The sequence below is a fragment of the Lacerta agilis genome, chromosome 13 (genome assembly GCF_009819535.1).
Source record: "Lacerta agilis isolate rLacAgi1 chromosome 13, rLacAgi1.pri, whole genome shotgun sequence".
In the NCBI taxonomy this organism is placed as follows: Eukaryota; Metazoa; Chordata; class Lepidosauria; order Squamata; family Lacertidae; genus Lacerta; species Lacerta agilis.
The window spans coordinates 23,893,096-23,905,268 of NC_046324.1; the positions used below are offsets into that span (position 1 = coordinate 23,893,096).

General features: G+C 46.6%; 1 protein-coding gene across 3 annotated transcripts in view; it reads right to left on the reverse strand.

Moving 5' to 3' along the window:
• DPP8 (dipeptidyl peptidase 8) overlaps window positions 1–12,173 on the reverse strand; it is a 29,241-nt gene extending 17,068 nt beyond the window's left edge. The window contains exons 1-9 of one of the 3 annotated variants that reach the window (XM_033166810.1): window positions 12,047–12,173; window positions 11,564–11,641; window positions 8,568–8,841; window positions 7,753–7,865; window positions 5,764–5,937; window positions 3,889–4,057; window positions 2,534–2,644; window positions 1,746–1,874; window positions 600–661 (exon numbers count right to left, since the gene is read on the reverse strand). In XM_033166810.1, coding sequence (XP_033022701.1) covers window positions 600–661; window positions 1,746–1,874; window positions 2,534–2,644; window positions 3,889–4,057; window positions 5,764–5,937; window positions 7,753–7,865; window positions 8,568–8,841; window positions 11,564–11,602 — 1,071 coding nt within the window. In that variant the 5' untranslated portion in view covers window positions 11,603–11,641; window positions 12,047–12,173. Of the gene's footprint in view, window positions 1–599; window positions 662–1,745; window positions 1,875–2,533; window positions 2,645–3,888; window positions 4,058–5,763; window positions 5,938–7,752; window positions 7,866–8,567; window positions 8,842–11,563; window positions 11,642–12,042 lie in introns of all 3 variants that reach the window. The other 2 variants (XM_033166813.1, XM_033166812.1) reach the window with 2 other exon arrangements.

Genomic DNA, 12,173 nt, shown 5'->3' on the forward strand with positions numbered 1-12,173 from the left:
TTAATATGCATCTTAATTAAATTAGCCCCACAATACACAGTCATTAAGCCTACCAATTCGCAATGATCATTTATTTATTCATTCTGCTGCACTGACGTCCCCCCTCCTCCAGGAGCACAAGGGGGCGTACACTGTTTGCCCCCTCCTCAATCAATCCCAACAACAACCCTGGGAGACAGGTTGGGCTGAGAAGCAGTGATTGGCCTAAGGCCACCCAGTGCACTTCATGGCCGAGTGAGAATTTGAACTCTGGTTTCCCCCAGCTCTTTAGTCCGACACTCTGGCCAGAACACCGCACTAGTTTTAAAAGATTTTAAAATAGCTATAATGCAAACCATGTGAAATGCATGTCCCGTTTTGCAGTGCAAGATTAGAATCCAAACCTTTGCCCTCCCTCCCTGCCGTTTGGGCATGTGGCCCCCAGAGGATCTGAAACAAGGCAATGTGGCCCTTGGAATGGGAAAGGCTAGCCACCCTTGTCTGAAGGGGCGCCTCATGTTTCTTGCCCCGTTTCCTTTCCAGCGGTTTATCCATTTGCAACCGGGCTAGACAAGTCACCAAACTGATTCAAATGAGGTGAAACAGAACATCAGACTTACTCTGCCCTCGGCATCGATGGTTATTTCAGACAGCTTGAAAGTTACTTTGGGGTTAGCGGTGCCTAGAAGAGAAGACAGCACTCAATGGTCACCAAGGAATGGCAGAATTTCAGGGCAGTGTCCTAAAAATTGGCATTTTCTGCTGCTGCCCCTACACATGGAATTGGAACAAACACAAACCCCTGTGTTGCAAAATTTAACAATCTACAAAAATGCAAACGCAACACGCTGGCTAATAACTGTTAGTGAATATATTATCAGTTACGATGTCGTTCAAAATATACAAATAAGCCACTAGAAAATGATGTATATATCATACAACGCACCTCACAAAATATACAAGTAACTACAAGTTGTTATATGTATCAGAGTCAAACAAAGAATCAAACAGATCAATGAATAGCGAGGAACGCCAAGCCGTCTCTCAGAGGACGACGTCTCACAAAAGTCTCAAAAGACAGAATAGTTCCAACTGTTTCGGAATAAAGTCTTCATCAGTGAATAATCTGATTATCCAGTGAGCACTGTTCCACTAGCATGATCCCTACTAGTATGAATATTTCATTGATAATTATTCGCTGATGAAGACTTTATTCCTAAAGTTGAACTATTCAGGATATACTGCCTTAGAGACTTTTGTGAGAAGTCGTCCTTTGAGAGACGGTTTGGCGTTCCTCGCTATTCATTGATCTGTTTTATTCTTTGTCCTACACATGGAATTGGCTTTTCAATTATTTGCTTCCGACACCTTGTAAAGATGTATCTTTTTGCACAAGCTTTCCTTAATCTATAAGGTTGGGTCCTGTACCATTGGTAATTTTGGTATGGCTTTTCTCTCTCTGTTTTTGCTATATTGTTTCATGTTGATCTGAACACTCAAAAAGCTTTAAAAACATGAAGTGGATTGGAAATACTTTTAAAGCGAAATAGTAATACAGGGTTGAATCCAATGCTAGTCCTACTCAGAGTAAGCCTGTTGAAATTAACGAACATTGCTAACATAGACCTATAAACGTGGGTGGGTCTAGCACTTTGTTGAATACAACCCAAAGCAAATAAATTTCACACTGAAATGGAAAGGAACTGCTGGTGGTTTTCACTAGGATTAAAACACCCCCATTTGAGCCACAGCACAATCTATCTCACCAGTTTTGGGGTACCGAAAGGAATCTGTCCTCCTTGTCTCCAACATGGGGGATGTGACATGAATTATCTCCACCTCCGACTCGTCATTCTCTTCATACAGAATTCTAAGGATTTTGCCTCCACCTACAGCTACCAAAAAAAGATGGATGCAAAATGAATTTCAACTGGGACAAATGTGAGCTTCTGCACTGGCAGTGTCAGGAAACCCCCCTCCCCAAGGCAGGCAGCGTCCCGGGATCGTTTGGAGTACAGGGACCCTCCTCCGCTGTTCACCAGTTCGTCTTCCCCCTCCCCTTCCGGAAGCAACCATTCCTCCAGTGGGGAGGGGGAGTTAGAGGCAGGAAGGCGGTGCAGGGGCTCTGAAAGGATCACAGAGCCTGAACGCCGAAGGGATAGCGGGGAACGGGGTCAGGTTCCCACGCTCCGAGGTTGCAGGCAGGAAGGACGTGGAAGGGGGAGGCGGGGGTTCAGAATCCCGTGCCTTTTTTGGTGGACTAAGAACCAGAAGGGTTCATTGCTGGACTCTGCAGAGGGATGAGATGGACGTTTCATCTTTTGCTCCACTGTATATAGCTGTGCACAATAAAGAACTTAGTTTTAGAAGTTCTGCGTTTGGCGCTTTACTCATGAGCAACCACTGAACGTCCTTACAGGCAGGTATAACCAGCTGCACAAATATAAGATGAGGGACACCTGGCATGTGAAAAGGATCTAGGGGTCTTAGTAGACCATGAGTCAACAGTGTGATGCAGCACTGAAAAAAAGTTAATGCTATTCTGCATACTTACTCATCTCTGAATCTGGACACCACCAGTAGCCAGAGTATCTGTCAAACTCTTCCTGTAGCACAAAGGTAGCGACCCCGGCAGATTTCGGGTCCTCTTCAATGTTGGCAAATTCTATGCAGGCAATGCCAAGAAACATTATTTTTCAGAGAGAAGGAGAATGCCCATGGAAAGCTTGAAGCATGCATTGTGACTCATAAAATGTCCATCATTGTAGCTGGAATGCCAAGGACTCCACCCCCAGGGGAAGAGGAGTGCAGGGAACTCACTGAACATAGGGGGGATGGAGAACATATTTGGCTTTCTGGACCAAGCCCTTAAGACTGCAGGGGTAGGCAACCTAAGGCCCATGGGCCACAAGCAGCCCACGGGGGTCATTAAACCAGCCCACGAGCCACCCACAAACCAAGCCGCCCGCTAAACCAGCACAGTGCGACACAGGGACTCACTTCCGTGGTGCCGGAAATCGCGTCTGCGCAGATGCAGACACCAGAAATCGCGGGCGCTCATGCGTGCGCACAATCCAACCCACAGAGAGATCTCCGCTGGAGTGAACCGGCCCAGGCGAGGTAAACCTTGCCGAACCCTGCTTAAGAGGGTCAGTTTTGCGGGCCAAATATGATGAGTGGGCGGGGCACCTACCTTTCAAAATTCCTTGGATAACTTTGCAAGTCTCCGCCACCCTGCTTTAAACTTCTAATGTCGGAGGTTTAAAAGGGGACTGCAGAGGCTCAAACAGGAGCAAGAGGAGCTGCCTTAACATTCTTTGCAAAAGCACTCTTTGAAACAGGCGACCTCCTTCTCCTTTAAGCATCTGACTGACAGAGTGGGTTGACAGACAAGCCCCCCAGCAACTGCCCGATTGCACCAATATTTAAAAGAGCAGGAGCAGCTGCTTCAAAGAGTGCTTTGGCAAAGGGCAACTCTGCTTCTCTTTTAAGAGAGTGGGATGGCGGCAGCCAAATTTTATTTGTCTACCACTGGATTAAAACACGTCGACATCTGCATGCGTGGACTGGCTTGCCTAAATAAACATGTTTCAAGCAGATGCTGAAAGGAGTTCAGCAAAAGCCCCTTCCTGAAGTCAACAAGCAGAGAATTCCAAAGTGTAGGTGCCACTACAACTGCAGAATTAGTATTATGTGGCACCTGTAATAGTGTCAGTTCTGAAAACTGAAGTGGGCACAATCTCTACAGACCCCATGCCTACTCTGTTGTGGCATCCCTGCCTGTGAGGAATGCGTCACCCAGTTGGCTCATGTGTAACTCCCAAGCCACTTTGGCCTCCTCACACTGCGCCACGCATGCTGTGCCCTCGACTTTCTTCTGCTTTTGTCCCATGCTAAAGGCAACCATACCTTTGTGTACGAATGTCAGCCTCCGCTCTTCTTTGGTTGCTAGATTGGAGATCCAGATGTCGTTGCTATGGATAAAAGCAATCCAGTTTGGATCTGCTGGGCAGAACTTGGGATCCATGCGTATGTTTGGACAGCTTGTCTCTACCAAACTGGGCTGCAAGGGTTGTTTCTGCAAAAAAAAATGGCCGCGGGAGAGAAAGACGCTGGAAAACAGCCCTTTTGAACTAGTGAGTCCTTCCTATGAAGCTCAAGGGATTTTTGCAGGAAGTGTCTGGGATGCGGTGAGAGTCAGCGAGAGTGAATCGCCTTACGGACTTTATTAGCTTAGGAAAAATGGAGAGTTAAGGGAGGGGCATAAAATGGACCGGGAGATGTTTCTCACCCTATCTTGCAATATTATTTGATTATTCATTTATTTCAAATGCATACAATTCGCCCTTCCTTCACCAAAAGAGGCCACAATAAGAAAACCACACAAATGCCGTCATAAGCAATGCGGCATACAGGAATTAAAAGCAGCATTTGTTCATTTAGAATAGTGCATGCTACTTTCAAAGAATAGAATATTAGAAGTCAATGGGGTCATCCAATGAAGTAGAGGCACAACCTCTTCTAGGAGTGAATCCCATAGCTTTAACCATGCACTGCGTGAAGAAGTCCTTCCTTTTGCCTGTCAATAATCTTCCGATACTCTGCTTCATTGGATGGTCCAGCGTTCCAGTGCTATGAGAGAGGAGACTGAAGGAAAACTCCTCCAGAAGATCTCAGTTGGTGGGGAGGATCAGCAACACACGGCTAATTGTCCCCCATGTTACAGAGGCCCAATTGGCCTCCACTAAGAGTCAGGCACCCCTGGTTCCATGCTGTGGAACACTCTTCCAACAAGAATGTGGCAAGCACCTAAGAGCCTCGGAAGAGCCTGCAGGGTCGGGCCAAAGGGAGCCCTTCCAGCCCATTATCCTGTTCTCACATTGGCCAGCCAGATGCCTCCACGTGAAACCTCCAAGCAGGTAAAGGTAAAGGACCCCTGGATGGTTAAGTCCAGTCAAAGGCGACTATGGGGTTGTGACGTTCATCTTGCTTTCAGGCCAAGGGAGCCAGCGTTTGTCCACAGGCAGCTTTCTGGGTCAAGTGGCCAGCAGGACTAAACGGCCGAGGCAGAGTGCACAGAAACGCCGTTTACCATCCTGCTGCAGAGGTACCTATTTATCTACACGCGCTGGTATGCTTTCAAGCTGCTAGGTTGACAGGAGCTGGGACAGAGCAACGGGAGCTCACCTCATTGCGCAGACTTGAACTGCCAACCTTCCGATCGGCAAGCCCAAGAGGCTCAGTGGTTTAGACCACAGTGCCACCTGCTCCCACTCTCCAAGCAGGACCTGAGCACAAGAGCACTCTCCCCTGCCGTTTCCAGCAACTGTCACACACACTTTTGATTTTCAGTTGTCTCTTAGAGACCTTTTTTAATGTAGATAGGCCTATGTAACTGTCTACATTTTTTGATCATTTTGATGACATCTTCCCCCTTTAGTTTTCATGGTGTTTTGCATTTTATAGCATATTGCATTGCATATTTTACTACGGGGTTTATGTTTCAGCTATTTTATTTTTTGTTGCCCCCCCCCCATGTTACACTGTATGAATTGGCAACGTATATGCATGCTGAAATAAATAAATAAATAAACCCCAGAAGTTTGGACGACTAGCAAAAAATTGCAATCCATTTCCTGCACTGAGGTCAGGCTGCAATTTCCCTTTAGCCTCCTCCCTCCAGAGGGCGCTGTACCTAAAACCCAGGGCACAGAGCAGTTCACAAAAGTCCAGCTTGCCGTCTCTTATGACCAAAGAGATTTGAGCCAGACCACTTCAACTTACTGTGAATCCGTGGGGACCTCCATCTTTCACTTGGTAAATCCCACTTCCGGCTTGGAACAGGAAGGTGCAACTTTCTTGGTGATAATCATAAGAGGCGATACCAACCGTCCCAATCCGTTTCCTTTCCCGCAGCAGCTCCTCCTCCCGAGAGTACATCCCATAATCGAGGCTGGCCTGACCAGGAGAAAGCAAGAGGGAGAAAACTACAATCCACTGTCTGTGTTTTCTTTTGTTGTTAGGGTGTTTTTTCACTGAAACTGAGGTTTTTTGTGTTTTGTTTTACATTGTCAAAGAAAATCCAAAGTACGATTCAGCAAAAGTTAATTTATGATTATGGCTGCAATCCTATGCAGAATTACGTGAGGATAACTCCTGCTGAATTAATTCTAAGCATTTTTTAATTTGTATTGTTAACATCCTCCCTATCACCACCCAACCCCAACTGGCATTCCCAAAGCACTTACAAAAAGAGGGGAGGGGGGAAATACAAATATAACAAATTGATAAGGTAACCCATAACTGGATGAAATACTGCACAACCATTAAAGACTTGTGTATTTTTACTTATTTTCAGACCTGCACAGGAGCAAGATGTGTGTGACACAAAAAGCAGTGGGGCTCAGTTGCAACTTCCTTAAGGTCACAATCCTGTGTTTACTTATGTGGGGTTTAAACCCATGGCATCCAGCTAAAGCCACATTCACACAATAGCTTCTTCCACTTTACCAGTGTTTCTCGTTCCATTCATTTCTTCATTAGATTTGAGGCTTCACACACCGTAAATGCCACTTACGAGAAAGAAATGGAATATAGTGCGTTTTTAGCACTCATTTCCATGTTATTTGATTCCAGAAAAAAAACCATTTGCAGCCCCCTTAACCCAGATAATTGCAAGAGTAAAGTGACAAAATCTGGGGTGCTATACCAGCATACAGTTCCTCCCTGCCTTTTTAAATGGGGGAGCCAAGCACGCATGTGCAGGAAGGGTCAAAATGTCACTGTCCAATGGCAATTTGTTGTTGGGCCCAATGGTGTGAAATGTTGCATGACATGCCAGTATTATCTGTCAAAAAACACAGTTCCATAGCACAATAAGTACAGGTACTGCAATCCAAATGGGACATTAGGAAACAAGACAGAAGCACTAGCATTATAATCAGGAAAACAAATGCAGTATTTCCTATGTCTGAATGTGCCCAAAGTAAAGGGGGAAGGTTTACTTCTGTATACTCATTGTATGAGGAATGAAGTCCCATTGATTTCAAAGGGGGGTTACATCACAATGATCAGATTCCCCCCTCCATGCAACTGGAGAGGAGTCAACTGACCTGTTTTAGACACCTACTTGGGGGCATTTCCCAACCATTAATTTTTAGAATGCACTACTCAGTATACTTTTTCATTCTCGATTATTTAAACTGCAGTGTTGGTTTTACTTTAGGGTTTCTACTTTGTAGATTTCTTTAAAAATATTAAGCAGTCTATAAATAGATTAAATATGTTGATATTCAGCTAAATCAAGAGAAGACCCACTGAAACCAATTTCTGTGGGTTTACTCTGAGTACGAGTAACAGTGGACACCTCCCATAATAAACAAACACTTGCTGAATTGTGCCCAAAGACCTCTGCCGTGCCTTTTTCCTTAAGAAAACTGCAGTAACCAGGCCGAGGCAATCTGCATTAAATCCTTTTTAGGTAAATGGAAGAAGGAGCTGTCTCAACAAAGGGATGTTCACCAAATGCACACAAGCAAAAAATATTAGAAATGGAAAATGCTTTGAATTTTTAATTGGCAACGAGTGTAGCTAGGCAGGAGGAGAGCTGGAACAACCATTAGATAGAGCTGTTAAAATTCCCTTTGCTAATGGGTTTTCATCTTTGACAGCTGCCAGTCTCTCAAGCAGGGCGTGTCATTACCTGGAAGACTGTCCACTGGAAAAGGAGAAAGGGAGGGGATGAAATGTGGAAGATTCAGGCTAGTCACCTACGTGAAAAAGATCCAAGAGTGGCTTCCAGCAGAGCAAGAGAATCGCAGCCTTGTTTATGTTTTTGGGAACTTCCGAATAGAAAAGTGTATTTTCTCTGTTCTCACCGGACATTGCTGAGTATTAAAAAAACAAAACACAGTTTGCAATTTAATTTATTTTTGCATTAGCAGAATACCAAGCAGATAAGCAAGAGAGAAGCCAAATCCTTTTTGGGAGACTTTAAAACCAAAAACTGCCATGATTTCTAAAATAAACCCTTTTTGATGCCTTTCTATTTTATTTTATTTTTGTCAGTATTATTTTAACAATTCACTATTCAGCTAATAAAGTTAAAAACAAGCAGCTGATTCGGCTTGTAACCAATTCAATTTAAACAAATCTGCACATTCCCCAAAATCTTAAGGAAATAAGAATATTAACATGAGCCTTGCTGGCTTAAACTGAGGATGAATCTACTCCAGTATCTTCGCATGGCATTATTTCCACCACCCCAATAACTGGCATTTAGAGACAGACAGGCTTGGTTTGAACGCAACACTAAACCATGGCTTACTGCTCCGTGAACCCAACATAGGTCCCCTCTCCTCTTCGCATGTGGCCAAGAGGACATCTGATGAGTTTATTTTCACTTTTAAGGGTTACACATGCCAGCTTTATAACCCATGGTTTAAAGCTGGGTTGCTTGGAAACTAACCATGGTTTGCTGCAAACCAAGATCGCTGGTTCATACACGTTGCTTAGCTGAGATTCTTTGAAAGCAACACTAAACACAGCGGAAATCCTCCAGGCTGCGTGGGGAAGCTGTCAAAACTTACCCAGGTAATAGACCCTGTCCGAGTGGGGGCTCTCTGCATCCGTCCTCTTCACAAAGGTGAAGTCGTGGGGCGCCTTGGCCATCAGGCAGCCGTGGTCCTTCCTGGTGTCATTCAGCAGCTTCTTCAGGTGGCTCCAAGAGTACCTCTCCACGTAGTACGGTTCCAGCTTTGCCTTCTCTCCAGGCGCCACATTCTCCCTGTGCTCGGCCGTTTCAAAGATTTCGAGCCCTGGCTGCTCAGTCTCCATTGCAGCTGCCATATTGCATGTTGATTCCTGGAAGGGAAAACCCCACGAAACCTCTTTTGAGACGCAGCAACCTCTCCCCAGCAGACCGGCCAAAGCGCCACCTCTTCTCATAGAGTCATTGAAAGATGCCCTACGCTGAGTCAGAGCACGAGCTCAGCATTCTCTACATGGACTGGAGAGGTTCTCTGATGTTTCAGGAAGGGAGACTTTCCACGTCTACCTGGAGTTGCCGGGGACTAAACCTGAGACCTCACCTCAAAAAAAGGGGCATTGCAGAGCTGGAAAAGGTTGAGAACCAAAACGATCAAGGGGTTAGAGAGATTCCCTTAAGTTGCAGCGCTTGGGACCTTTAAGTTTCGAGAAAAGGTGGCACGACAGTTTATAAAAAACATGTGTGGCATGGAGAAAACAGATAGAGAAAAGTTTTTCTCTGTCTCTTGTGACTCTGGAATTCATGACTATCCAATGAAGGTGAACGTTGGAAGATTCAGGACCAATAAAATAAAGTCCTTGCTCCCACAGGTAAACTATGGAACTAGCTCTCACAGGAGGCAGTGATGGCCACCAACTAGGATGCCCTTCAAAGAGGATTGGACAAATTCATGGAGGAGAAGGCTATCAAAGCTCTGCTTCCATGTTTCGAGGCAGCAATGCTCCTGAATGCCAGTTGCAGGAAACCGCAGGAGGGGAAAGGGCACTTGAGCTCCCGTCCTGCTTGAAGGCTTCCCACAGGCACCTGGTGGGCTCATTGGCCAGATCCAGCGAAATCCTCTTACGTACTTCTGCAGCTGACCTATGCAAAGTCAGATTTATCAGTATATCTACCCCAGCATCATCAACACTGACTAGCAATGGCTCTCCGAGATTTCAGACAGGGAGTCTTTCCAGCCCTACCTGCAAAGCAGGGCAACTAAGATGATCAAGGGTCTGGAAACCAAGCCTTGTGAGGAACAGTTGAGGGAATTGGGTATTTTTAGCTTGGGAAAGAGAAGATATGATAGCCACCTTCAAATATCTCAAGCGCTGTCACATGGGAAATGGAGCTAGCTTGCTTTCTCCTGCTCTGGAAAGTAGGACACAAACCAATGGATTCTAATGGCAATAAAGGAGATTCCGACAAAAAATCAGGAAGAACTTTCTAATATTAAGAGCTGTTAAGACAGTGGAACAGACTCTCTCGGAAGGTGGTGGACTCTCCTTCCTTGGAAGTTTTTAAGCAGAGGATGGATGCATTATCAAGCTGAGATTCATGCATTGCAGAGAGTTGGACTAAATGACCCTTGGGGTCCTTTCCAACTCAATGATCCTATGATCCTTTGCTCTGCCACTGAGCTACAGCCCTTCCCCAGCCTTGGAATCTGCCTTTTGCTGATGCCCCATCTATATTGCACATTTAAAGCTGTATAACGCCACTTTGCATAACCCCAAAGAATTCTGGGAGCTGTTATTTACTCCTACCGATGGAGAACCTGCAAAGGATTCTACAAGGGCTCTTGTGTATCCCATAAGGGAATAAGAGCTGATTTTTGCTTATAACAGAAAAGGAATATCTGTAAATAACAGAGGCCAACCAGAGAAGATTTAGAAGCAAAGCAGCTAGTAAACTTCATCTTTATTACAGGTAGGTAGCCATGTTGGTCTGCCATAGTCAAAACAAAATAAAATAAACTTCCGTTTCCGTGTATCTGAAGAAGTGTGCATGCATACGAAAGCTCATACCAAGAACAAACTTAGTTGGTCTCTAAGGTGCTACTGGAAGGAATTTTTTATTTTATTTTGTTTTGATCTTTATTGTTCTGCTGCAACAGCTTTGACCTCCCCGCACACAGGAGAGTGGGGGAGGGACCCAGAGCCATGCATGCCAGCACTTATAAAGACATTTCAAAAAAATCCCCCCTTGGAGTCCAGCCCCACCCCCAGAAACCTCACACATACATCACAGAAGAGGTGCAGCCCAAAGCCCCCCCAACCCCCCAACCCCAGATACATCACACCTACATCACACAAAAAGGCGGTCTCCAACAGATTTCAAGAGAAATCTGAGTGCATTGTTTACCTCCTGTCTGCCACTTCATATGCTAATATCTTTCCTGGGTAGCCTGGCCATTCCTCTGAGATGGTGATTACTTTTAATTCCTGGGACAATGGGGAGGTTCCCTCACCCATTCCTTCCTTGCAGAGAAACATTTGGTAAACATTTGGTCAGTTTTGAGAGTCAAAATGGTGTCAGGACTGTCTGCCTCAGACATGTGGCCTTGTTTGCTCGGCACACTTATGAACATTTATTAAATATATATAAAAGACCTTGATCTCTCTTACAACAAGACCAAGCAGATATGCTCCACCATCGAGCTACAGTCCTTCCCCTAAAAACAAAATGAGATTTCAGGTCTCATGTCCTGAACAGAAAGGCTGGTTTCAATAATGACATAGGGAGCCGACATGTACCAAATCAGACCATTGGTCCATCTTGTTCAACATCATCTACCCCGATGGGCAGCAGCTCCCCAAGCTTTCTGGATCCCTCCCAACCCCACCTCCAGATGCCCGTGATTGAACTCAGGACCACCATGACCTTCTGCATGCCAAGCAGGTTCTCTTGCTACAGAACCACCAGCCCTTCCCCCTAACAAAAACTGACAGGTGCCTTATAGCGTGTCAGATCATTGGTCTGCCTAGCTCAGCGCTGCCTACACTGACTGGCAGCAGATCTGCATGGTTTCAGGCAGGAAATCTCCCCCAGCCCTACCTGGAAATGTGGTGGGGTTGAACCTGGGACCTTCTGCATGCCAAGCAGGTGTTCTGCTCCTGAGCTTCCGCCTTTCCCCTGCGGGGAGGTGGGTAGGAAAAACACACGATCACCTCTACTGCTGGGTGGCCGGTGCCCCCGCTGTCCACCCTCTCTCCCCCTTTCTCCGGCCACGGAGGCCAGAGGCGGAGGGGCGTCGCTGCTCTCTGTGCCAGAAGGGCTGGTGGGGGGAGAGGAGAGATCTCTGCATACAGGAGGCGAGGGGCGCGCAAATGACCCGCTGGCCTGGCCGGCCCGGGGCGAGGGGCGCGCGGGGCGCAACCTTCTCCAGCCTGGCGCAGGGCGCGGCGCCCTCTCTTGGGGGATCCTGCTGCGTCCGAATCGGGGGTGGGGTGGGGTGTCAGGCCTGCTGCTCTTCCCCGTCTCCCCGGGGTGGGGTGTTGCTTGTGTGTGTTGGGGGGGGGGGGTTCCTTCCTTACTCACTCCCGGCGGCGGCGCGTCCCTGGCCGGTTACTCCTCGTCCTCCTCCTCCTCCTCTCGCTGCTGCTTTGCTGATGTTGCAGCGGCGCTTCCGCTTCCTCGTCTGCCTCCGGCGGCAGGAGCGGCGCCC